Below are 26,974 nucleotides of genomic sequence, written 5' to 3' on the forward strand. Positions count from 1 at the left end.
ATCCCCTCCCCACACTCACCCAGGATGCTTCACATAACCCTAACACCTGAGCTCCCCTTTGAGCACTTGTCATGCTTTTCCCAATCTCAAACTTAAAGGAACACTGCAAGTATAATGCAAAGAACTTCTTTTTTTGCCCTGAATCGTTCGAAGTAAGTTGTCAACCTGATGCCTCATCACCCCCGAAAATTACAGTATTTCCTACAGCCAGGGACGTTCCCTAGATAACTACATACAGCCATTAAAATCAGGAAATTAATATTGATACATTACTACCATATAATCATCATAGTGCACTTTTCGTTGTCATAGCTCTTTAGTCTCTTTCAACCTGGAAGTTCTTTACTCTTACCTTGACTTTCATAACTTTGACAATTGAAAAGATCACAGGTCAGTTTTTTTGGGGTTTTTTTTGTAGAATGTCCCTCAGTCTCTGTCTAATGTTTCCAAGTGATTAGTTTCAGGTTATGCATCATATCGCAGATATGAGGCTGTTCTCATTGTATCCTATCAGGTGACAGACAATTTCGATTTGTCCCGTTACTGATGATATTCACTTTGATCACTTAATTAAACTGGTAACAATCAGGCTTTACCACTGTAAAGTTATTCTTTTCCCTTTGTAATTAATACGTATTTTATGGGTAGGTACTTAGAGACTATGTAAAAATCCTGTCTCACTTCTATTTTATTCATTTATTTATTTACATCAGTATGGAATTGTGAATTCCTATTTTATTCAATTAATTAGAATATGCTACTATCATTGTTCAAATTTTTGCAGATTAGGCCAGGGGAAACCCCATCAAGCTATTTTCTGAATCTTCACTAATCCGAGGAGCCTAGCATAGGGAATGGAACTCAAGATGCTTAATGTTGGTTAAAATTAACCGGCATTGGGTTTACACATAACAGATTCTCTGTATATGTTGATTGGTTGAATGAAAATATGAACAGTTAAATGAAAATTAAGAGGTGACAAATAAGACAGCATTGGGTGCAAGGAGTCGGTTTTAGTTCCTGAGAGAATTGTCCTGGTCCCCCCGATAGAGACTTATTATACAACCTTGCTACTCAAAGTGTGGTCCTCAGGCCAGCAGCATCGACATCACCTGGGAAGTCATTAGCAGTGCAGAAATCCAGCCTTATCAAATTTTCTGAATCAAAATCTGTACTTTAATAAGATCCCTAGGTGATTTGTGTGCACTTGAGGTTTGGGAAGTACTCTTGTACAAGACTGTTTCCCTTTCAAGATACATCTTCACCAATCAGACAAAGACTGTGAAAGTCCTCAGAATTGGCTACTTTATAGCTGGGTTAGAGAGTGAAGAGTACCACACTGTGGAGTAAACTCCCAGAATTACCACAGGCAAGAATTCAAAGTGACAGAAGTTGTCTCCGGGGAAGGGAAGTGTTAATGACAGGGCGGTTGAGAAGGGGACTATGGTATACCTATGTTGCTCAGTTATTTAACGATGATTCAAAACACATATACACCATATACACATAAATACATGTATAGATAGTGGGGTGGGGCAAGATGGAGCCCTACTCAATGACTAAAATGCAAATAACTATAGTGACCTCTTCTAAATCAGAATCAGGGTAATCAAAAGCAGAATTTATGACAAATGTTTGTTTATAAATTTGGTTTGGAAATTCAGAGACTCCTGGAGTTGTCTCTTAGCATCATTTTTCAAAAGAGGAAAACTTGATACATATTTTGAAAGTAAGGAATGAAAAGGCAGAGTCCTCTTTTCCTGGGGTAATATCTCCATCTGCTGGCATTTCAAGATATCGCTAATGAAGACCTGAAAAGGCAACTCAGATGCCACAGTGTGTTTGCAGCAACTTACTGTGTACTCTAGAAATGTTTCTTCTGCTTCACCTTTTCTCTTCCTGTCTTCGGCCCCTGCATCTCTTTTTTATTCCTTCCTCTCTTTTTCTGTTTGTCTCACTCTCCTGTTCTCCCTTCTGTCTTTTCCTTTCTCTTCCTTTGTATTTCTGATGCAGATTCTGTTTGCATACCTACAGATATGGACAACTCATTTATTATAAGGAAGACTTTTCATCTTGGACAAGTTGTTTGCTACACGGAGCTGAATCTGTCTTCTGTAGCTTTCCCCTGTGGTTCCAGTTCTGCTCTCCAGGGCCAGATAGAACACAACCAACTCCTCTGCCTTGAGCCCTTCAAGTCTGACTACTCTCATCATACTTTCCATGTATCTGCTCTTCTCCTCAGCAACTCCTTGAGCTCCTCAGCTATTTTACACACCAATGTTTCTAGGTCTCTCTTCATCCTGGCCACTACTGCTGGACACACACCAATACATCTGGATCCTTTTCAAACTGTGGGCTCCCACATGTATCAATACTCCAGCTTAAGGCTGGGTAACAGAACAAAGAGGACCCATTATCTCCCTTATGCTACTCTCCATGTCTCTCCTAATGAAATCAATATGTGCTTTTATTCTAAGCATTTTTACTGGTGAGTTAACTTATTTAGGGTTAATAAACAAAGTTTCTTGACATTGCTTCTGCTAAGTCACATTATCCATGCATCTTTTTGTAAAACAAAGATTCGGAGCTTTATAGATTTAGCTTACTCAGATACTTTAATTTTTCCCAACATTTATTAGATTTAAAAATAATTATCAAACCAATGTAATTTTGATGTCCAATATTGGGGAAAATACAGAAAAATATAAAGAATGCAACTATAGTACCCATGATCCCTTCCCTGCCTAAAGGCGAACATTGTTAATATTTTCTTTCTTTCCAGACTCCTCTCTGTGAATATGTTTATATATTTGATATATTATTGTATTCAATTTTGTATCCTCCTTTCCTCAAATCTCACATTATAGTCCATTAAATGTTGCCACAGAGTTTATACATCCAATCCTTTAGTTGATCATTTAGGCTATTCCCAATTTTTTTTACTGTTACATGCCACGTTGCTTGTGATCTTTTTAAGCATAAAACTTTGTCTGCCTTTTTTGGATGGATTCCTTTTGTTGGAGTCCTAGGGTGTGAATTAATGAGTCAACGAACATGAACACATCAAAAAATTCTTAATACACACTGTCCAATTTCACTCCAAAAAAAACTTCCAGATCTTTAAAAACCCTCATTCTGTCTTCTAACACTATCCAAGGCACTTTGGAAGATATAAGAATGAAAATAAATGATCATTCCCTCAGGAATTCACTTCCTAGGAGGAACACAAAAAACGGAGAAGAGCACACTTAAGGGCGAATACCGTTAAGTCTTTAGAACTTCTCAGTTCCATCAGTTTCATTGCCTTTATTTGTTTTAAATCTTCCATCGCTTGGCTTATTGTCAGCATTCCATATATATTTTTTATTATTATTTTACGGTTCAATCTGGCAATAAAACATCTGTAAGTGCTATAACTGTCAGGGAATCTTAAAGAACAGAATATACCATCAGACTTCATTGAGGCTTTAAAGAATAAAACTCCAAGGGCAATATTTCCAATCTATAACGTCTGAAGAGACGGATCAGCTGTAATAATATTTGGGTGTTAAGTTCTGACACAGCGGGATGTTCCTTTTTTAAAAAATAGTCGCCTCCTTCCATCCCTCCCCCTAAAAGAATCCAGAGGCATTCTCCAACCTGCTTTTGTCTCCAGAGCCAAGCCTCCGAGCTCCCGGATAGCTGCGCCACTCCAACCTACAAACCTCACCGCCACCCCCAACCGCCCCAGAAGGGCTCTTACGAGCTTTCTTCTTTCCTTTTCACCCCTCGGAGGAAGGAGGGCTTTTTCCTGCCCCAGTGCCGGGCGCCCTAGGAGGACACGCCGGCCGGTCTCCCTCAGAGCTTGGGTTCTCCATCCGAAGGCATCTGGGATCTCGGGAGCCGCCCCAGAGCTTGCTCTTTTCTGACAGCGTCCCGGAGAAGTCCGCAACCGTTCCACGTGTCCAGCTTTGTTTTGGGGGAGGTTGGTTTTGGAGACTGCAGACTGCTGTGACCTGCAGCAGGAAATGTGGAGCAATGAGCGAGTCGGAAAGCCCGTACCCAGCCGCCACTCTCAGGCGCCAGAGCTGCGAGAAGCCACCCCCGGGTCTGAACTTGAAGAGCTGTCGGATCCAACTGCTGTCAGACGGACAGCATTTTGGGTTCAGCGTTTTTAGCCTGGATTTCGTCTAATTCAACCTAAACAGCTTTTTGGAATTTTATTTTTTCCAGAGTCTACGACGTGGGAACTCAACCTTCCACCCAGCGCGCGTGTGAGTCCCGCAAGGGCACTCACTTTGGTTAGGGAGCCGGGCGTTGCAGTAGGGGCGGTGCCGAGAGGGTGGGGAAATCCTTCAGGTCCCGCGAATGGTGGGACGCAGTACCCTGAGGGCCCGCCTCCCGGCAGTCGCGATTGTGATTGGTGAATTAGGCGGAATACCCGTTTGCCTCAACCACTACGTGTCTTGATTGGCTGCGACACACACATTAGCTTTTCTATAGCCCAAACCTAGGACCGCTTAGTGCTAAATCCCGCCTTAAAGGCGTTTGATAACAATTTTGCGTGTTGTAAGGAAAACGGTGATTGGTCACAGAGCTCACAGATTCGGTCGGTAGTAAACACAGTGAAGCTCCTGGGACCGCGGATTGGTCAGTGTTCCGGCGTAGCCCAGTAAATTCCTCCGGATTCCGCGCGCCGGCTGGCTGCTCTCTTACCTTGGCCTCGCCCCCTCCCCTTCTGATTGGTTGCAGTTCGGCCAAAGCGGGAGGAGTAGGTGATCTCGCATTGCGTCACTTCCGTTTACTGTCGGCCGCCGCGGCGGTGTTCTCAGAGTGCGGTGGCGAACGGGCTGAAGGAGCTGGAATACGAGAGGCGGGGTGGGCGGGGAGGGTGGGCGGAAGGGAGAGGAAATCTCATCACGGAGACGCCAGTCTGGACGTTCCCGCCTCCTCCGACACTGTCGGGTCGGATCGGAGAAGGGTCACTGCCTCCTCCAGGGAGAAGGGGGGCGGAGCCCGGCTCAGGTGAGGAGACCCTGTCAGCTCGAGTGGTGGTGGCGCGCGCGGGCGCGCTCACATGGAGACGGTTGAGCACCAGCGGCGCTGGGCTGGTGGCGCAAGCAGGGTCGTGGCCAGGCGTCTGGAGAGCGCGGAGACGCGTACGGTGCCCTCCTCCTACCCTGCCTGTCTTTCTGAGGGGGTATTGTTACCCTTCCGAGCGGAGGGGCCAGGAGGATGGGAGGCGGGTTCTTCTGCGCAGGCGTCCCCCGTGTCCCGACGCCAGGCTGTCTGTCTGCGGGGTGGGGCGGGGGCTCTTACCCCCTCGGATCCTAGGGCTGAAGACGCTGGTTACCGGGATGGGATGGGGTGGGGTGGGGTGGGTCTCTGGACTAACATCCTGGCGGGGTGAATAGAGCATTTGCCGCCCTGCGGGATGGGGTCGAGTGGCTCCCTTTCCCCCCACCCTGTTTCTCCTTGAGCGACAAGGTTTCATCTCGCTAGAGCAAGGCCAAGGCGGTCTGGAATTGAAAACTGGCGATTGACCCTGGAGGGGTGGAGCCAGTGTTTTGGAATGCCCAACTTGTTATCAGAGGACTGAAGTGTTTATGGGCATTTATTGAATGCCCTCCACTTTCAGGCTTCGTGTAAGAACAGCCGTTCCACCTTCTCCTCTTGTTTGGAGCCGAGGCAGTGAATTAAGGCGGGAGGATGGGGGTTGAAGGTTCGTTTTTTTTCCTTCCAAAAAGGTCACTTGTTACTAAGACATTCTGGTGTAGTGGAGGATACTGTAGAAACTAATTTCGTTAAAGATGAATTCTAATTTAATTTGGAGAAAAATTTTTAGGTAAAGACACAGTAGTCTTGATTACTAAATAGTATGCTTGGGTTTTTGATTAATTTAAATGAATAGAAGAAACCCTTCATATTCAAAAATTAAAACAAACATTATTCCAAAGTACGTTAATATACTTTTCAGTTGTTGAGTAGAAGATATTACATACATTGGGATCTCTCTTTAGAGGTTGAAGAGAATTATTGATGATTTGTTATTTTTGTACGGGCTATTGTGCCTTAGATAATTATAAAAGGATGGGCTGAGTGCCTCTGTTTTCTGGAGAACTTGCTTTTCATTTGCTAAAGTCTTAGGTTTTCCATAAGCTAAAAGAGTAGAGATGAAGGAAAGAGATCAGCTGGGGAGAGAAGAAGGAATTTTAGAAGTCCCTAAACGGAGTGAAGGCCTCCCATTATTGCTTTAACCCCCTCTGGAAATCCCAGCAAACTTGGGAAGACTGGCCCAGCTACCGCAGCCAGCTTGATGACCTGCCAGGTAAGACTAATTGGTTGGAAACTTGTTCTGGGCCCTTAGGTTTTGCTGAATTAGTGAACCAGGACTTCTTGAAGTCCTGAAATCAACTTGTTTTCTGCTCTGCCTTTTTTCTCCTGTAAGTTGTCTCAAAACATAGTGTATTTAGCTGGAGATACTAGTGTTATGGCGCGAACGATTCTAAGACCCACGGAGCCAATTGAGATTAATTATGAGCCTTTATTAGCTGGCCAGCGACTGACTCTACCACGCAGGGTTAGAGGAGATCAGTCCCAGGGTTTGAGAGTGAGGCAGTTATAAAGCCTAGAACAAGCAAGCAGATTACAGAAGCAGAAGTTGGCCATTAGCACAATACATCACCTAGTACCATACCCTGGTTAACAAGTAAGTGGATTACAGAAGCAGACATTGGCCATCTTCATATCTTATACAATATACCTCCTAAACCACACCCAAGCAGTAGGACAACTTCTGGTATCTAAAGATATTTCTTCCCTATAGCTCACTTAGCTAGTTGGCTCACTTGAAAATTTTCCACCCTTAACACTAGAAAGCTGTTTTCTGGATAATTGAGGTGTCTCTAGCACAATTCTGAAAGTGATAAGATTTGGAAGAAAAGCATCTTAAAACGGAGTGTTTTCCTAAATTAAGGGGTCAGTGCTCTCAAAGAATCTTTGTCACAAGACTATCCTAAGAAGTTGAAGTCATTTTAGAAAATCACTTGACTACAAAATGCATGTAAATGTTTTAGTATTTAAAGTACTTAGCATGAATTAATATTGAGTTCTTCAGTGTGGGTAAGATATAACAAAGCTTCCTGTAGTGCTTGCACAGAATCTTGAATCTGCCTCAGTTTCTCCTTGGAAAGAGAAAAGGAAAAACCCAAAGTATTGAGTCCATGTTAGCTTTCAACATTTTTTAAAATGTAAATTTGTTGTAAACAAATACTCCCCTGCCCCTCCCCTCATTAGTTTTAAGCATATGATTCCTCTTACTTTACTTGACATTTCTCAAATATGGATGTTGTGTGGTAGAGCCAGTGTTTATTAGTGTAGCAGGTGGGATGGAATGTAACACTACACTGCACTTTTGTCTAAGTATACAGTGAATTTATATGCTGAAACACCAGCTGTTTCTGAGTGAACTATTGCTCTTTACAGTTGTTTTTATCATTTTCATCACTGAATAGTGGCTTTTAATCTCAAGATCAATTTCAGGGGATGCCTTTCATTTGATTAATTACAGACATATTTGCTAAAAGCTTTGACTTTTGGACAATTCAAACATTAGGAATTGTGTTGAAGCACTGACTTTATTGTAATATAGTGGGCATAGATTACTTCTTTAGTATTCAAGATTGTATTTTATCTGTAGATAATTTTACTTCTGATATTCTGATATATTTGAATGATATGTTTAAGGTTCCAGTATTTCCTTGATTTGAAAACAATTCTGTTCCCATTTTAATCTTGAAGACAGAATGCTATTGGTAAGCATTATGCTCCAGCCTAATTGACAGCTTTTCTTTTCTTTCCTTCATGTTACATGAAATATGTTGCATTTTGTAATCACTGACATTTGGTACAGTTAAAAGACTTTTGTACCCAATTAATTCACTGTAATTATAAACAATTAATTTTCCAAATTTGTCTTTGTACTCTGAAGAAAATTTGTTATTGAAAGGAATCCTATCAGAAGCGATACTTTTTTCTTACATAAATGGAAAATAACAAATAAAGTGTTTTGTTTCACTAACTTTAAAGGATGATTGATTGCCTGGTGAGTCTGCTTTTGAAAATTATACTTGGTAGTCTGTTACTTTGTGTACTTGATACAAGTTTACAAATGCTTTATTTCCAACTTCTTAAGTTTAAAATGATTAGGGTGAATTGCTACCCCTTTTCTTCTGAACATACATTATTAACTTGGGGTAATTGATTCATCACTATATCTTAACTTTTCGATTATAATTTAAAATCCGCTCAGTCTTCCTCTAAAAATGCAAGACCCTCAATATTTAGACCTTTTGTTTTAGTCTCTATTGCAGAGAGGGTTTGAGGAAGGATGACAGGGAGAAGAAATCTCACTGTTTGGGGGTTCAGTTGTGAAAGGAACCCACAGATGGTACAAAAATCTAAATACATTTAGTAACATTTTTTTTTTTTTTTTGAGTAGAACGTCAAAAGCAACTCAGCAGGTAAAGTATCAGTTGCTTGCTGAATGCTATTGCTTTGATAAATGGTTCAGAAATGCAGGAATATACTACTTTGTAAACTAGGTATGAAAATGAATTAAATCTATTTTTCATTTTCTCTACTGGAAAGGCACCTTCAGTAATAGTGTCTTCAATGCTTTGGCATGGCTTTTTTCTTGATAAAGTATTTTTTGTTCATTAAGAAATATGTTTCTTGATCTGTCAAGTAAAAGGCAATGAAAGCTATTTTAAAAAATTGTTGAAAAGGTGCTGTGTTGTGGGGAGCTGAGGGTGGCAGGCAACATTTTTTAAGTAATAGAGGGAAGATACATTTAGACTTTGTAAACATATGCTAAAATAGATACAGTTTCAGATTTATAAGTAGCTAAAAGAAGCCATTTATGTTTGGTTTTCATAGAATTTTTGATAATTTTGTGAAGTTTGATCTTTAGAGCACTAATTGGCTCCAGAAAAGTACCCAAGAAAGAGAAATTTTAGGGCAGTTACAATGCAAGTATAAAATTCTAAACAGGATAATGCAGTGAAATTTGTCATAAGTTATTTTTAAGTTTAAATGTAGTGTTTTCAGAGTCAGTCATGTAACTGTCTTGGGCATGCCCACCTTTCAGATAGCACTCTGCTGGTGGGCCACCTCCCTGACAGATCACCTCCCTGACAGGCTTGGGCAGACCAAGATTTTCCCCTTATGACAGGTGATCCTGCTGCCAGGAAAGTATTTTGTCACCCTCTCCTTCTCCCCAAAGCTCTGATCCCTGATTCTTGTTCTGATCCCTGATTCAGCCTCATGGAAAGCAAGGTCAGGGGAGGAGACAATGCAAGGGACAGTGGGAGGAGAAGACAAAGCTCCTTCTGCATCCTCTTCACCTTTCAAACTGGGGTCTGTTGGCTGTGGTGAAGACTTAGCAAGTGGTTGGTGGTGGTGGCATGTGGCATTGACAGCAAGGGAGGATTTGAGTAAAAGGAGAAGATAAGCCCCTCTTGCCACCTGTTCCAGAACCCTTGCTCTAGTTTTCACTCTTAGCTGTTATTTTACACACCTGTCTTTTCATTCTCACCCCCAATCTTTGACACTGCTTTTCAACTTCATCTCCTTACTCCCTCAATCTCTTAACCCTTATACTTAGCCTTTGCTCACGCTTGTAACTACATACTCTTCTCTCTCTTCTGAGTATCCTGTCATCATCCACCTGGCCCATGTCTATCTGGGGGCTGCTCTCATTACAGCAAAGTGAGGTTTCATGGTGGGACCTGGGTTCATAACTCTTTTTCATTTACTGTACTTACTAGTTGAGTGATGTTGGCCCTAGACATGGTGACGAGACGCGCTGCTTGACAACCATCCATAACAGAATATATGTAAGGTACCGACAGAACCTGGCTCTTAGTAGGCATTCAACCCTCTCATCCTACCCAGCTAATAGAAGTATAATGGTAAGTGTAGGACAGTGTTACTTATGTTGCACAGGTGCTTTGACGGTTTGCTATCATAGTAACAGGAATACTTTCTGATGATCCTGGAAAGTAATATTGCTGAGAAAATGCTAGGCAATTTATTTCACAAACTTGAGTAGCACAATATGTATATAAATTGAAGTCTGCCTTTGCACTAAAGTCTCATTTATCCCATATTTTGAAGAATGAGATTCCACATCCATGTATTTTCCATATATGTGAAACTTATCTACTTCAGTTGTTTTCAAACTTTTGACTTAAGGATCCTGTACACATTTAAAAATTACTGATGACTCCGAAGAGCTTTTTTGTGAGTTATAGCTATCAGTATTTAACATATTAGAAATTAAAATTGAGAAAAAATGTAAGCATTCATCGAAAATAATAAACCCATTACGTTAACATAAATAACATTTTTATGAAAAATAACTATTTTCAAAAATAAATATTTAGTGAAAAGAATGGCATTAAAAAATGCCTTTACTTTTTAGAACAGTGGGGATTTTTTTTGTTTTTGTTTTTTTAAGCCTACAGCACCTAGCCTTCCTAGGTGGTCTCCCATCCAAGTACTAACCAGGCTCGACCCTGCTTAGCTTCCGAGATCAGACGGAATCAGGCATGTTCAGGGTGTCGTGGCTGTAGAATTTTAGAACAGTTTTGATTCATAGAAAAATGGTGAAGACAGTACAGAGAGTTCCCATATATCCACATCCAGTTTCCCTGTTATTAACATCTTACTATTAGTGTGGTACAGTTGTTAAAATTAATGACGATTATTGATACATTATTATTAACTAAAGTCCATTCTTTATTCAGGTTATCCTTAGTTTTTGCCTCCTGTCCTTTTTCTGTTCTAAGATCTCATCCAGCACAGCACATTACATTTAGTCATCTTGTATCCTTAGGCTCCCCTTGGCTGTGACCGTTTCTCAGACTTTCCTTGTTTTTGGTGACCTTGATAGTTTTGAGTACTGGTCACTTATTTTGTAGAATGTCCAATTGGAATTTGTCTGATGTTTTTCTCATGATTAGACTGGGGTTATGGGTTTTTTGGGGAAAGGCCGCAGAGAAAAAGTGCCATTATCACATCAATACATGATGCCTACTAACATGCATACTGTCAACATGACTTATCACCGTTGATGTTGCCCTTGGTCACCTGGCTGAGATAATATTTTTCAGATTCCTCCACAATGAAGTTACTCTTTTCCTCTCCCTTTCCCTACTGCACTCTGGAAGGAAGTCTCTATGTACAGCCCATACTTGAGTAGGGAGTTATGCTACATCTCCTTGAAGGTAGAGTAGCTATATAAATTCTGCGCAGATTTGTCTCAGATCTCCCATTTATTTACCCAACTTTTTATATCAGTATAGACCTATGGATATTTCTTTTATATTTTGGGTTATAGTCTAATACTATTTTATTTATCTTTTTCTCAAACTGTTCCAGCTTTGGCCTTTGGGACTCCTTTTTCCTTTTGGGTCCTATGTCCCTTTCACATACTCCCACTATAATGTTTGTTTGTTTGTTTGTTTGTTTGTTTGTTTGTTTGAAGCACTTTTTTTACTTTCTGGCACTATGAGATTCTTGTATATTTCCTACCTCAGCCGTAGAATCAGCCATTTCTCCAAGGAACTTTGGTTCCTTTTATGAAATAAATGGTATTTGAAACCAAAATCTGGGTACTGGAAATGCTGAGAGTGGCATTGTTTTACATTTTTTGCAAATCTCTTTAATGTCTAGCTTAATAAAAAACAAGTGGTTTCTTACACTTTTTCCATATTCAATTTATTGTGATTTACTTTTGGTTAAAGTATACCAGGAAAGTCTAGCATCATACAAATATGTAGTTGGAAAAGGGATAAGTATTTTAGTAGCTTTTTCAGATAATTTTGGATATTCTGTTCTGATACTATAACAAAACTCAGCAAATGGTATTTTATTTCTTATTTTTTATATTAGTTTCAGGTACAGTGTTTAGACATTTACATAATTTATGAAGTGATCCCCCGATTAGTCTAGTACCCACCTGGCACATTATGTAGTTATTACAGTATTTTTGACTATATTCCCTATACCATACTCTACATCCCCGAGACTGTTATTTAACTACTGATTTGTACTTTATTCCTTTACTTTTTCACCCAGCCCCCTAGCAAATGGTATTTTCTTATGTGGTTAGTTGCAAAGTAGAATCTGAAAGTATATCAATGAACGTTTCTTATTGTTACATTAAAATGCATTAGTTTTTATCTTGCACTTTGAATGAATTTTTTACCCATAACTTATTTTGTAACATCATGGTTATAACATTAATCATTTGGAAAATATTGATTCACTGAGTTATGCAGATCTTCCAGTTGTTGACACATTTACTATACAATATTTTTAAAAATCACATTTCATTAATATCACTAATGATCTCATCAGAAGGGTTTGAGCATTGGGAAGCTGTCAAGCTCACCGTGACAGATACAGATATTCTAGAGTTCTAATTTTCACCTGAAAGCTCAGATTTTTATCACAGGCAAGAAATACTGTAAGTTGTTTTCCTTGAAATGACAAACTCATTTTATTTATTTCCAAGAAAATGTCTGGCAAATACTCAAGTCTGAATAACCATAGTTTGTCATTCATTCTTGCAATGAGTACGGCTTGTGACTCAAAAATTGCACAAATATTTTTCCTCGAGACAACATCGTATTTCAGTATGCAACACAATTACTTCAAGTGTATTTTTTATTTCATCTCATGTAATATTAAAAAAGACATGTATTCAAGATTTGAGACTAAATAACAATAATGAAAGGAAGGGGAGATTAGGACCCCTGTAGAGTCAGTATTCTTGTAATAGTAGCTGTGTCTGGCACAAACAGAGACAGCATTCTAGCCAGGTTGTTCCTGCTGCCCAGTCCAAGCTCAGGTGTCCAGCCTTCCCATCAATTCTATGAATAAACTAATAACATTTAAGCAACCTAGTTTTTGGTTAAGTTAGCTAGAATCGATTTCTGTTGCTGTAACTAAGAACCCTGATTGATACTGTACTTAAAAGTTTTTTTTTATAAGTTATCTGAAAAATGATGATAGTCTTTAGTTCTAAATTATATTTCTCATGGCTAACTTTTCTGATGACTTGCAGTAATCATTAATATCAGTTAATGAGTATTCACTATCTAATACCTACCTTTTTACCCTTACCTTCTTAACAACTAGAATAGATACATAGCTTCCCCCACCTTCAAACCTCTCCCCACCTTTACCTCTGTCTAGAACGTACTTTATATCTCATTTTATCCAAATTCAAACCAATACTTAGCTCTGTTGTCATTGTCACTATGAAGCTGGAAATAGCTTGCCTTCTCTGAGCCACCAAGTACACTTCATTACTTATGTGGCACTTAATTCTTTGTACTTTATCATATGGTTATTTATGTATGTCTTGTTTCTACTAAGCACCTGTGGCAGTTAGACTATGCCATACAAATAAATCTCTGTTCCACAGCGTTTAACCTTGAATGAAGTAAGCACTTTAAAACATTGGATAAATGAATTTGTATACTAAATACACAAGCACCTTCTTGGGCTGTTGATATCTCTAGGGCTGTATAGCCCCTCCAGTACATGGCTCCAAGTTGCTGGGTTTCTTCCCCCTTAGTGGGTCAGCTGTCTCTTTTTTCAGTTGTCAACCTGCAGCTACCTCTTGCCCTCATTCTAGAATTGCTACCACTCATCTTCAGTCACTTAAGAAACTAGAAAAACTTGAATTTTGTTTAAAACAAAAGTGTGTGAGGGCTTGAGGGACTTTCCAATGAGGAAATCTTTCATATATAAGCTTTGATATTTATTTTGGATATTCTGAGCCTTTTTTCTTTCTGATTTTTGGCTGGTTTTAGGGATATTTGGGACTCTCAGAAAAATGACTGTTGGATAATACGATGTTATATTTCATCTGTGTACATTCAAGTTTGTTCAACAAATAATTTGCTGAGCTGTATGTTAGACGCTTTGTGGGAGAGAGAGAAAATTTAGTCCCTGGCCTTGACAAGCTGTTTTAGTAGAAAACACATACTGAGTTTGCACTAGGAATATAACAGGGCACTAATACATTTTCTTATTCAAACTGAGTTATGAAGTTCTAGGTCAGCTAATCTCCAGGAAAGTTGACCTGGAAAACAAGGTGGTAAAGTGAGGAGTGTTGGAAGGAAGGTTGAAATGGTAAGAGCTTCTGGCATTAACATGACTTCCTCAGTGGTGCTTACCTTTAGTCATCGATGAATTTCCATTTTAACAGATGTAATCTGTCCAGTTTCTGAGCCAGCTCTGACAGAGCAGAAACTGAGTGTTTATCAAATTAGGCATGCTTACAAATCTGGTATCTAGGGTTAACCTTGGGAACCTGTGTGCCCACCTAATCGCAGCCTTTACCGACTTCCACTTAGTTGGTCAAATCAGAACAATGGATGAATGTCCCAGGACTTCATTCAGGACTTAGAGACCTGTCAAAATTCCGAATCTGCTTAACTGGGACCTTGCCTAGTTTTATTCTCTTAACATTTATTTTAATCTGTATCATTTCTACAAGTGGAAGGAAAGTTATGTTATTTTTCTGCTAGATTTAGGGACATCAAATGTTAAGAGCTCATTAGAATGTTAAGATACTTCCTGCAGGTGGCAACTTAGCATGTCCTGCTTGGCAGACAGGCAGCAAGTCACTTGCTATGGTGGTAGATGATGTTTGAGTATGGGTGTACTTTTCTTTGTGAACTAAGTATGTTATTGAAAGGCATATGGGTAGGTCAATATGTAAATCAAATAGTTTAAAATGTGCTATAACTTGTTCTAAAACACAAATGAACTTTTTTATTAGTCTAAGTAAATCTATTGAGAAAGCAGTCAACTCTTGATTATTCATGTTAATGTACTGAGCAGTGGTATAAGTGTATTAATTATATTTAATTTGGAAATTACTAAAAATCTGTTCCTGCAGATAACAAATATTGTAGTGTACACTTCCTTCAGGTCAGACACAGTTATAAATAATAGAATACTTGCTGTATCTCCCCCAGCTATATACACTCATATATAGTCACATTTTGAAATCTTTTAAAGAGACATGAAGCTTTTTTCTTTGGTTCGAAGGCTTCAGAGGCAGCTTTTGGTAAAACATCTCACTGTGAGCTCTTTTATAGCTTTTAGGCTGGGCTTCTGAGTTTGCTAGAATTGCTTGAGAGTTTTAAATAACCATGATCTTGATTCATGACTGCCTTCCATCGGAGCAAAGTAAGAAATTTTATTTCTCCCAAACTAACTGAATTTTAAAAATATTTCTTCTAGATCCAGAAAGGTTTCAGGATAGCCATGTTATTTAGATTTTCCTGAGATTATAACTTAAGCCTCACAGTGTGACAGAGATCCAGTATAAACCAGATTAAGGTAAAAGGGGAATTCATTGGCTCATGAAATAGGAAATCCTGGGGCGATGCTAACTACAGTCATGGCTGGATCCAGGGTCTTGTTGTCGTCATCAGGACATTGTCTTTGGTGCTGCTTTCTTCTGTGTTGACTTCATTCTTAGGTAGGCAAAAGTGGCTACCATCAGTGCTAAACATACTCCTTCATAGCTTGCAGGCTGGGTAAAGAGAACATATCTTTCTTGATAGTACCAGAAAAGTCCCCAGGGCAGGCTCTTATTGGCTTGGGTCACATAGCCATCTCTGAAACAATCACTGTAATCAAGGGGAGTGGATACCAAATTACCAGGCCTCCCTGGATCATCTGCCCATCCCTGGAACTCAGAAGTTTGGGGCAGTCTGATCTGTATGTACCATATGGACTAAGAATGGGTGAAAAGTGATTTTCCCCAAAAGATGTAGTAGACAGACAAGAAACAAAAAAGCAAAACAAAAAAATAAACAATGTGTCCCTTAAAGATAATATTTGAATGTTGATTTGTGGGAAGATGTTAACCAGTTTCACATTGTTGCAGTTTTGTTGCTGTGTAATAAATTTAAAATTTAATGGCTTAAAACAACAAAAATCATTTTATTATTCTAACAGTTTTAGGGGTTGACTAGACTCAGCTAGGTGATTCTCTCTTGGGGGCTGTCATGTGTTTGTAGTCATATTGTGACAGGGGCCGAAGTTGTCTTGAAGGCATACTCATGCCTGGTGCTGTCAGCCAGACTTCATCTGAACTTCCTTACAGCATGATGGCTGGGTTCCAGAAAGACCAGGTGAAAGCTGTGTTGCCTTTCATGACCTAACTCACAAGCCTCATAATGTAATTTTTACCATAGTCATAGACTTGCCTGGCTTCAAGGGGAGTGAACATAGACTCTACTTCTTGATGAGAGGAGTGTCAGTATCATATTGTAAGAAAGCATGAGGGATGAGAAATCTTAGTGTGGCCAGCCATCTTGGAAAATACACTCTGCTCCATTGCCTTATTTCACATGACTAGTTTTTATAAAGAATACGAAATATCAGTTAGGCTATGGCAGTTCTTCAGTTGTCCTTATATTAACCAAATCACTTTGTTGCTTAATGTATCATATAGTATCACTAAAAAGTTCTCTGACATTTTCTCCTTAATAGCACTCTGATTTCCTATTTATGAAATATCTTGACTTCCTTTATGTATAATCTTGTTAGGTGGATAAATCAGCAACCAGTCTTCCACTGCAGAAGTGAAAACAAAGAAATACCCTTCCTCTTTGCTTCTCCAGCACAGTCAGGGGTGGGGGCAGGTAGGCTCCTAAGCTCAGTATGTAGGAACTCTCCCTGGAACTTTGAATCTTGAGCGTGTGATAGCCATACCAAAGGAACTGTCGGAAGCAATTTATTGCTGAGGCTGTAGCCCAAGGAGACTCTTCCTTCTGTACCAGTGTGACTGTGGATTTTGCATCCTAGACTTTCCAAGTTCTTTTGACTGCTGTCTGGTTCTTCAGCCTCTCAGAACTTTGAGCTCTCAGATATTTTTTGTTCAAGTAAGTCAGAGTTGGGTTCTGTTGGTTCTAAGTACAAAGCCTTAACTGACAGACCATCATAATTACAACTAACTGTATTTTAATGTCCCAGACTAATTAGATTTCTTTAGTTATGTCAGAATGCTCAGTTGTTGGGAGGGGAGTTGGGGGCTGGGTGAAAAAAGACAAAGAGATTAATAAGTACAAATTGGTAGTTACAAAATAGTCATAGGGATGTGAAGTACAGCATAGGGAATATAGTCGATAATATTGTAATTACTGTGTACAGTGCCAGGTGGGTACTAGACTAAATGGAGGATCACTTTGTAAATTACATGAAGTCTCATCACTATGCCGTACACCTGAAACTAATGTAAAATAATATTGAATGTCAACCGTAATTGAAAAATAAAAAAGAAAGCTCAATTGAGAACGTTTGTTATGATATATTATTTTGTTAGTGACTTTTGTTAAAACAGTGTTTACTAACTTTTACTACAATGAGGCCTCTTAATGGTAAGTGACATCTTAGAATTAAAGAAAAGAATTGAGATTTCTCTTTGATATAATAGTTTTAGGACAGTAATGAGGGATTGGAAATAAAACATAATAAGTATATATACAAAATACCCTTTCCTAACAGACAGTAGCATCTGTTTATCTATATGGTTACACATCACTTTATGCTTTAGTATCACCAAGTATGTGTAGCAGATACTGTCTGGGCTCTGACCAGATCCCCTTGATCCTTTTTACCGGTTCTGTGCACCTATTGTACAGCTTCTTTATGCTTTTGCTTCTATTGGCTTGCATCTATGATTCTTTTGAGGACTGGGTCTTTGGGTGACTGGTATCACTTTGTGCATGGGTCCAAAGAGCAAGCAGTGGCTGGCAGTTTCCATCCCCCTGGAGAGGCTCTTAGCTATTGACTGACTAATGCAGGACTACAAAAGACCAGTTCCCTTGTCTTGAGGTGGCTCAGACTCATACTTCTGAGCTCTCCTGCTACACCAAGCTAAGTCTGGGATTTTGCCCCAGATCGCACCCTTGCTTGGCTGCTACTGCTTCCCTCTTAAGCTCTCCACTCCCAGTTTCTCCTGGGAACATTTCTTTGATAAATCATTTGCACTCTAATTCTTTTATGGTCTGCTTCTGGGAAACCTTACCTAAGATGGTATGAATCTAAACCTTCATGTTCATAGTTTTTGGAGTCATTTTGGAGCATCATAGTAATGCCTTGCTATTTCCAACTCATTCTTGGAATATTTAATGTGACACTTTGGGTTAGTTGAAACATATATTTAAAATGATGCTAGTGCGTCAGCTGCATTTCTCATTTGGTTTAACTCATGGTTCCACTTTAACCTTAATTGAGTTATGCATGTGTTACTAGATATTAAATAGCTTCTCTTAAAAGTTTGTCAGCATAGGTTGTCCTTCTCTCTGTATAACTTGTCCTTACTGATCCATTCAGAAAGATTGATCAATATTTTACTTTAAGTTCATTGTCTAGCATGTGCTATAATAACTATTTATTTTAATATTGGATCATTGGAAGCTTCCTTGCCTAAAATGGTTTAAATAATATAGGAGTTATCTTTTCCATTGCATTTGGTAGATGTTTCCTACAAAACTATTTGGTACTGATGCCTTGAGCGGGGGTGGGGGTGTGAGGAATAATTCTTTGGCAGATTTCCCAAGAGTGTGTGTGTGTGGGGGGGATTGGTTATAGTCTGTTCATGCTTTTTTGATTTTTAAAAAGACATTTTACCAAAGGTATATGTAGTTTGCTAAGTACACACCACTGAAAAAATCAAATAGCTCCAAAAGCTTTGCTAAGCCAAACACTAGACCCTAGCCTCTCTGTTCCTCTTTTTCTCTTCCCCAATACTACCATTTCAACTCTTAGCTAATTCTTTTGATATTTACAAACATATATACAATAACATACATGGAGCACCTTTATTTTTCAGTTAGCCATTATCTATTGACTTCCCCTTGGTTAGTGATAAGAATTTTGATTTTTTAAATGTATTTGTTAATTTCTCCTTTTAATTCTACTAGTTCTGCTCTTTGCATTTCAAAGCACACTCCCCATTTCTCCATCTTCCCAGTGTAGTTAGATTTTTCATTAGATTAGCAGTTCTCAAAGTACAGTCCAAGGACCCATAGGAGCCCCTGAGACTTTCAAGGGGTCTGTGAGGTCAAAACTATTTTCATGATAATAGAGTGTACGGTGGAGCTTTCCAGAGGCCATGTGATGTGTGATACTGCAAAAGCCTGAATACACAAGCACATATAAGAATCCAGATGTCTTCTGTTAATGCAAAAGTATAAAACGGTGCCATTCTTGTTATTTTGGGGGGGGGAGGAGGAATATATTTTTCATAAAAGTCATTTATATTAATATGTAATTTAAAATAAGTTAACAAACATTTTTTTAAATTTTCAGTTTTAAATTCCCCTGAATTTTAAAAATTTACCCTAGTTTCTTATCACAACCCATGAAAGAGGAGTCAGGGCTCAAGAAATGCTAGTTGAAGATGTGTACAGTACCTGCACATGTGTATTGTAACACCAGTTCTTTTGGCCTCTGTTGTTTTGTTTTTCTTTCACTTCTAGATGATCACCTCTTACACAATACTGCTATGCATTTCCAAAGTCATCTGCACATTACTTACATGTAGAGGGGCTCTAATTGTCAGAGGGACATTGTAGTAGACATTTATCATTTGCAGCTGCCCAGAATCTTTTGAACATCCCCTCCTTTATATTTGGATAGCCTGCAAATTGTGAGCCCCACTTTCCTAAGGTAGAATCATAGCTACAGTACAGATATAAGAACTAGGTTCCTTTGGTCATATGTACCTGAGTGGGGTTTAGATGCAGATGTCCCCAATACAGTAGCTATTTCAATTAATTAAAATTAAATTAAAAATTCAGTTCCTCAGTGGCACTAGCCATATTTCAAGTGCTCAGTAGCCACATGTGACTAGCAGACAGTATAGCAACAGTGCTTATAATTTCCATCATCATAGAAGGTTCTGTTGGACAGTGTCGATGTAGCAGGTGTTCGGTGCTCTGGAGCATTTGTGTATAGCTCTCCCACCCTCCTGGAGATTTTGTGAGCTTCCAACATCCTTTGAGCACAAATCTCTTTGTCCTTAAATCAGCTGAATAGACTATTGTATTCAGTTAAGGACTCTGACTTATATGAGGTGCTTTCTGACACTCCAGGTATTGGAAAGAAGGACAGTTGAATAATCTAATTAGTCAGTTTTATGGCTAACATTAGCTTTGATCTGGTGGATTTGATTTCCATTGCTAATCTAAATGATCATAAATTGATTAAATGATATTGAGATGCAAGAATATTGCCATTAAGGAGAAATTAGCCTGGAGCATCTCTAAATGGATAATTGCACACTGTTACTAACTTAGAGAACAGCTGTTTCTCTGGTTTTGATCATCTCTAATGTCACCATGTGAAATCACCATTTCACAACTTCCAAAGCCCCATAAGAGAAAAGGAGGCCTTAGACTTTGTACTGTCCTGAAGATGGCCTGCCAATAGGCGTAGCAGGACATTCCAGGCATCCCTAAGGTGTTTGAGAAGAGCCTGGAGAACTTGAGCTGATCTCAAGGACTATGTTGAGGCATTTAGTGTAGGGCTGACAGCCTTGAGGCGAATGAGAAGGTAAATGATTGTATGGAATGTTTATGTATCTTCCAACTTTATTTCAGCCTCTGTCCTTGTTGGGGTCATGTTTAGCTACCTCAGTAGTCTCTTCTCAAAGGTCTCTGAGCGCTGGGAATTTCCTCAAAATGGTACTTCTGGGACCACGATTTTCTTGCTGCTTATGCCTTTCCTATAAAAAGTAGGAATTGAACATTAAGTTTGACATTCTAGTGAATGACCTTTTGAAAGAGTAGTGGTTTCTTCTTATACTCAAGATAACTGACATTTCTGAAAATAAGGCTATCAGATAATGATACTTCTGCCACTTGTTGAAGAAGAAAGGCATTAAACAGAATATCATCTTTTATATCAGTATGCTGGGTTGAAAGGCCATTTATTTGGAAAGTTAGTCTTTAATGTTCCCCTCATCTGAGTCTTGTTCATCTCATTTTTTTGATTGAGGTATTATTTATTGAGCTGTGTTGAAGTATAATGTATACACCATAAAATTCCTTGTTTTAAATGTACAAGTCAAATATTTTTAGAAAAGTTATGAGTTGTGCAGTCGTAACCACAATCCAATTTTAGAACATTCCCATCATCCCCCCTAAAAGTCCGTCTTCCCATTGACAGTCCTTCTGTGATCCCACCCCCAGCCCTGGATAACCACTTATCTACTCTGTTTCTATAGATGTACCTTTTCTGTGCCACAGGCACAGAGCTTCCATTGGATTATTTTTTTATCGAATAGACTTCCATCCAGTCCTCCTGTCTTAGTATCACCTTCATTCCACTTCAACTTGTACTTCAGCAACCAGTTCCTGAGCCTTTTGGTGGGTAGGGGGCTTATATAAGTCAGGGTGTTTTATCCACTGCCAGTTTAGGGTTTAGCTTTCTGGGTGTGCTAAGTCAGCCCACACTCATTCATTCACATATTTACTAGCTTCCAAAATGCTATTGATATTTCTTCCCCATCTTTTTGTTCCTTGTGGGTTTATACTTTTAAAACAACAACAAAACCAAAAAACTTTAGCGTATTTTTAATGGGGTTTCAGGAATGAGTTGGGGGTAAATGAATGTGTGCAATCTACTACCACCTATAACTAGAAATCTTCCCCCCTGAGATTGATTTACCCTTTTCACTTATTTAAGGTTGCTAAAAGACTGGAATATCTTGGAGTTTATTCATTGTCCTTAGGGAATGTAGAACTCATGTGGGGTACATTCTGTCATTCACACATTGGTCTTTAGGAAGAGCGAAAGGGAGCCTGTAAACAGCCAGTAGCTGGTCCCACATGTGTGCGTGTTTCCAGGGCTGTAGCTGAATGAGCATTTGCTCCTTATTTGACAGGTTGTGTGCCCATCATCAGAAACATCACAAACTTTTAAATGTTCAAGCTTGCCATCTATGCCTCTCTTTTCATCACACCCTCTGTGCTCTGGCTTTGTCTTAAGCTTTTCCAAGTCTCAGTACTTTCTTTATTTCCCCATAGGATCATGGATTTTCCTGGACACTTTGAACAGATCTTCCAGCAACTGAACTACCAAAGACTTCATGGCCAGCTCTGTGATTGCGTCATCGTAGTGGGAAATAGACATTTTAAAGCCCACCGCTCCGTACTGGCAGCCTGCAGCACGCATTTCCGAGCCCTGTTCTCAGTGGCAGAGGGAGATCAGACCATGAACATGATCCAGCTGGATAGTGAGGTAGTGACAGCGGAGGCCTTTGCCGCACTGATTGACATGATGTATACCTCCACCCTCATGCTGGGAGAGAGCAATGTTATGGATGTCTTATTGGCAGCCTCTCACCTGCATTTGAACTCTGTTGTTAAGGCATGCAAACATTACCTAACAACAAGGACACTGCCCATGTCTCCCCCCAGTGAGCGTGTTCAGGAGCAGAGTGCTCGCATGCAGCGCTTCTTTATGTTGCAGCAGCTGGGACTAAGCATCGTGAGCTCAGCCCTCAATTCCAACCAGGGTGGTGAGGAGCAGCCGGCCCCCATGAGCTCATCAATGCGCAGTAACCTGGACCAGCGGACACCCTTCCCCATGAGGCGCCTTCATAAGCGCAAGCAGTCTGCAGAGGAGCGAGCCAGGCAGCGCCTCCGACCGGCCATGGATGAGTCTGCCATTTCCAACGTTACTCCAGAGAATGGGCCATCAGGGGTTCATTCTCGGGAGGAGTTCTTCTCACCAGATTCTCTGAAAATTGTGGATAACCCTAAGGCCGACGGAATGACTGACAACCAGGAAGACAGTACCATCATGTTTGACCAGTCTTTTGGTGCTCAAGAAGATGCCCAGGTCCCCAGCCAGTCTGACAACAGTGCTGGCAACATGGCACAGTTGTCCATGGCCTCTCGTGCAACTCAGGTTGAAAGTAGTTTTGAGCAGGAAGGTGCAACTGAGAAAAGTGGTTTTCAGTGTGAAAATGCCGAGGTTGGCCTTGGTGAGAAGGAGCACATGAGAGTGGTGGTTAAATCTGAGCCCCTGAGCTCTCCTGAGCCTCAGGATGAAGTGAGCGATGTCACCTCACAAGCAGAAGGCAGCGAATCTGTAGAAGTGGAAGGAGTTGTGGTCAGTGCTGAGAAGATAGACCTCAGCCCTGAAAGCAGCGATCGGAGTTTTTCAGATCCTCAGTCTAGCACTGACAGGGTAGGTGACATCCATATTTTGGAAGTCACAAATAACTTAGATCATAAGTCCACTTTTAGCATTTCAAATTTTCTTAACAAAAGCAGAGGAAGTAACTTCAGTGCAAATCAGAACAATGACGATAATATCCCAAATACCACTAGTGACTGCAGGCTGGAGTGCGAGGCCCCTTATTTGTTGAGTCCAGAGGCTGGGCCTGCAGGCGGGCCCTCCTCGGCCCCCGGCTCTCACGTGGAGAACCCATTCAGTGAGCCTGCAGATTCCCACTTTGTTAGGCCTATGCAGGAAGCGATGGGCCTGCCGTGCGTGCAGACTTCAGGCTATCAAGGAGAACAGTTTGGGATGGATTTTTCCAGATCTGGTTTGGGCCTCCACTCCTCCTTCTCCAGGGTAATGATGGGCTCCTCAAGAGGAAAGGCCAGTAACTTTCCATACTACCGCCGCATAGCTCCCAAAATGCCAATTGTAACTTCTGTCAGGAGCTCACAGATCCCAGAAAACTCTGCCAGTTCCCAGCTAATAATGAATGGGGCCACGTCCTCATTTGAAAACGGCCATCCCTCCCAGCCTGGCCCTCCGCAGTTGACCAGGGCATCTGCTGATGTCCTGTCAAAGTGCAAGAAGGCCTTATCAGAGCACAATGTCTTGGTTGTAGAGGGAGCTCGCAAGTACGCCTGCAAAATCTGCTGCAAGACTTTCCTGACCTTGACAGATTGCAAGAAGCACATCCGTGTTCACACAGGTGAAAAACCCTACGCCTGCCTCAAGTGTGGCAAGAGGTTCAGTCAGTCCAGCCACCTGTATAAACATTCGAAGACTACCTGCCTACGCTGGCAGAGCAGCAGTCTTCCCAGCACTTTGCTCTAACCCTGACCTTTTGAGATAATGTCGATGCCAGTTGTAGGAACGAAACTAAAATCTCTTTTGGTCGGGAGCTAATGCCCTTGGGTTTGAGGCTTCCGGCTGCCCAATGGCTCTTGCAAATTTCGATGACTAATAAGTGGAGAACTAATATGTGTAGCACTTGCGCTGCTGCATTTCTAAGTGAAATGTATGCTGTCAGAGAGGGATGCAATCCCCCAAACGAACTTCTTCCTTAGGATTGAGTAACGCAGCCAGAAAGTAGTTTGTAATTGATGTTAAAAGTGGCACATGTAAAAATTAAAAATTGAAGTGCAAGAAAAATTTTTTTTAGCAATTTTTATAAAACTCTGAAGCATTTAATTAAATTTCCTATACCCCCAATGGGAATATTATATAACTGTACAGTGATGCAAAACACACTTATGGGTAACCAGTGGCGACTTTGTGCCCGTCTAAAAGGCCCTTGAGGACGTGCCTGTCTGCCACAAATGCTTTAAAGTCTATCAGGAGCTAGTCCTAGGCCTCAGAAAGTACTGTATTTTTTATTTTTGTCTGACTTGCAGTCACAGACACTGCACTTTGATGGTGCTGACACTGGGTCCGGAGCAAGCATTCTCTGGACTGTTAGGTGTATATACTTTTGAAAACATCACTGTCGGATAGATGTTTTTAACAAAATTTTCCTGGTTTTAAAAACAAAGTTGTAAATGAAGTATGTACTTGTAGGGAGTGACAACAAGTAAGGTATTGTTTCTGTGCTGTTTTAGCAGTATTTTAACCAGCTTGTATACATATGTTACAGTTCCATGTTTGGAAGTCAGAAAAGAGCTAGCGTTTGTCTTTGTTCTGATGACGTGGAGTCCTGTCTTGTGGGATCTTTCATAGCACATTTACCCTTTGCTCCATCCAGACTTTGGGGGCCAGTCCAGCCTGACACTCTCACCCAATGACAAGCCCGTTCTCTGCTTTGCTTCTTCATACTCTCACACCCTGTATGGCATCATTCCAAGGCCTAGGTTGGTGTTTTCAGTTACAGACTAACCAAAAATAAGGTCAACCCTCTTCACCATGGGTGTTATTACTGTTACATAGTTTAAAATGTAGAACCTGAACTTTTGTTGTTGCCCCAGCCCAATACTGAATGTTCGAAATCCAAAGGTAGCATTGTTCGTGGGTAAATATTTTCCAGATTCTGTAAGAGGGTTGGGGAGCTCACAGTACAGAAGTTACTAAGTAACATCTGAGACTGTTGGAAGAGACATTTGGGTCACTGCCCAGGGCCTCTTTGGGTCCCACCGCCTCACTTCCCCAGCCCACCTTGCGGTCTTCTGATTCTCTGCCATCAGGGCTGTTGGTGACACCTGGGAAACAGCACAGGTTATGTGTCTCTGTAGAGCCCGTGAAGTCAGTACAATTCATGCATGAACATGAGTTCATTTTTTATACCGCTTTTTTAGACACCAACTATTGTGCGTAATTGAGAGCAGTCCTTCAGTTCTTATGTTTAGAAAGCTAAGTATGTGTAGCCTGAAAGAAAAATCAGCGTGTTTTCTCCTCTGAATCTAGTGTGTGCAGTTACACATCTGTCTGTGGATAAACTCAAAACGTTCATAGTCGGGCTTAGCATCTTCTTTGAACAGATTCCCAGGGAGGAAAGGAAACCTCTGGAATTCCTCTCCTTTCCAGCAAATTTGGGAAAGAGACTGGAAGACATGGGGTCACTTGTGAAATTCAGTTGTATGTGTGGCTAATTGTTAGCAGCTGTTTTCTGACAATGGGAGGAGGCTCTACATCTACCCCTCTACACGACGCAGGGACCAATGTCTTGTGAGATTACCCTTTGGAGGCAGGTGGGTCGGCATGGACAACAAGAGGCCCTACCTGGGGACAGGAGCCAGTGACACCGGGAAGAGCAGTGGCAGCCCTTCTTCCCTTCCATCTTGAGGAGGTGGTGCTAAGAGGCTGAACCCTCACCTCAGCTTGGGCTCAAGTGGACTTTGCTTTGGGGCCTATCTCCGATACAGTGGCTGGAGCCCTGCCTCTCCTCTACTACATGGAATCTAGAATTGCTCATCTACCTCTTAGTCAATCTGTTTCTGTGTGTGAGAAGCAAGCTTGCGGGCCAGTGTCCTCATACAAGCTATGTAGTACTTAAAAGATAATTCAGAGGTTCCCTGAAAAACCAGTCCCAGGGTTCCTGTGATCCATAGTTTCTACCTGAATTATAACTCGTATTGGGTACCTGGATTTTGATTGGTTAGCCTTAATTATAGCCTGGCATAATCATTTCTGGTGATTAAATCGTAAAGTTCTATCAGCACCCATGTCAGTGGTGCTATGCTGGTCACAATTTGAGATTTTGAAATAAAAAAATTGTTAACATTCATGCCTCTAACTAAATATGTGTTCTTTTTCTTTGCTTAGGTTATTAATGTTATTTGAAGGAATTTGAGCAGCAGATGAGGGGTAAAGTGGTTTGGATGGTTCTAATAATTAAAATGCTAGAGGTTTAAGGACTGAGATGGGAAGCTGAACCTGCAGGTCACTAGATGCCAAAAAAGGGAGGTAATATTGCTTTCTTTGCTAATGCTGCTTTGACCAGTATTTTTTTTAAATCAAACCTGGAAAATATTCTGTACTGTCAGAAACGATTATCGGTCATTCCCTTCTGTTGAGTCCTTTCTGCCTTGCCTGCTCTCTTTCTGTCATGGACATGTGTGAGCTTTTGTTCTCAGTCCTCCTAGTTTTACTCTTGGAGCACCTGCTTAATCTTGTGCTTTCTGCTGGTCCCTTCCTTGCCTCCCAGGCTGAAAACTCCACCTGCAAGTTTGGC

The 26,974-nt window shown here is 40.5% G+C and overlaps 1 protein-coding gene, 1 long non-coding RNA gene and 1 pseudogene across 5 annotated transcripts; 1 reads left to right on the forward strand and 2 right to left on the reverse strand.

Moving 5' to 3' along the window:
• Positions 1 to 1,621: 1,621 nt before the first annotated feature.
• On the reverse strand, positions 1,622 to 4,267 carry LOC120597876 (uncharacterized). Its single transcript, XR_005651462.1, has 2 exons — positions 3,743 to 4,267; positions 1,622 to 2,028 (listed from the first exon to the last, which is right to left on the reverse strand). It is a non-coding gene; the product is annotated as an uncharacterized LOC120597876 (long non-coding RNA).
• A 502-nt stretch (positions 4,268 to 4,769) lies between these two features.
• Positions 4,770 to 26,536, forward strand: ZBTB5 (zinc finger and BTB domain containing 5). Of its 4 annotated transcripts, none has more exons than XM_039856532.1 (3): positions 5,028 to 5,138; positions 6,121 to 6,307; positions 22,110 to 26,536. In XM_039856532.1, exon 3 carries the CDS (start codon positions 22,114 to 22,116, stop codon positions 24,142 to 24,144), a length of 2,031 nt encoding a protein of 676 aa, XP_039712466.1. In that variant the 5' UTR covers positions 5,028 to 5,138; positions 6,121 to 6,307; positions 22,110 to 22,113; the 3' UTR covers positions 24,145 to 26,536. The 4 variants fall into 4 exon arrangements, with proteins under 4 accessions (XP_039712439.1, XP_039712466.1, XP_039712460.1 ...); XM_039856526.1 differs by lacking the exon at positions 5,028 to 5,138 and adding an exon at positions 9,128 to 9,211 and having other exon boundaries at positions 5,366 to 6,307; XM_039856516.1 differs by lacking the exon at positions 5,028 to 5,138 and adding an exon at positions 5,366 to 5,701.
• On the reverse strand, positions 10,497 to 10,615 carry LOC120598316 (uncharacterized; annotated as a pseudogene).
• Positions 26,537 to 26,974: the final 438 nt, after the last annotated feature.

Source organism: Pteropus medius, unplaced genomic scaffold (genome assembly GCF_902729225.1).
Source record: "Pteropus medius unplaced genomic scaffold, Ma_sr-lr_union100, whole genome shotgun sequence".
In the NCBI taxonomy this organism is placed as follows: Eukaryota; Metazoa; Chordata; class Mammalia; order Chiroptera; family Pteropodidae; genus Pteropus; species Pteropus medius.

Coding starts and splice junctions, on each gene's coding strand:
- ZBTB5 (XM_039856505.1), top strand. CDS start 22,114: ATGGATTTTCCTGGACACTTTGAACAGATCTTCCAGCAACTGAACTAC.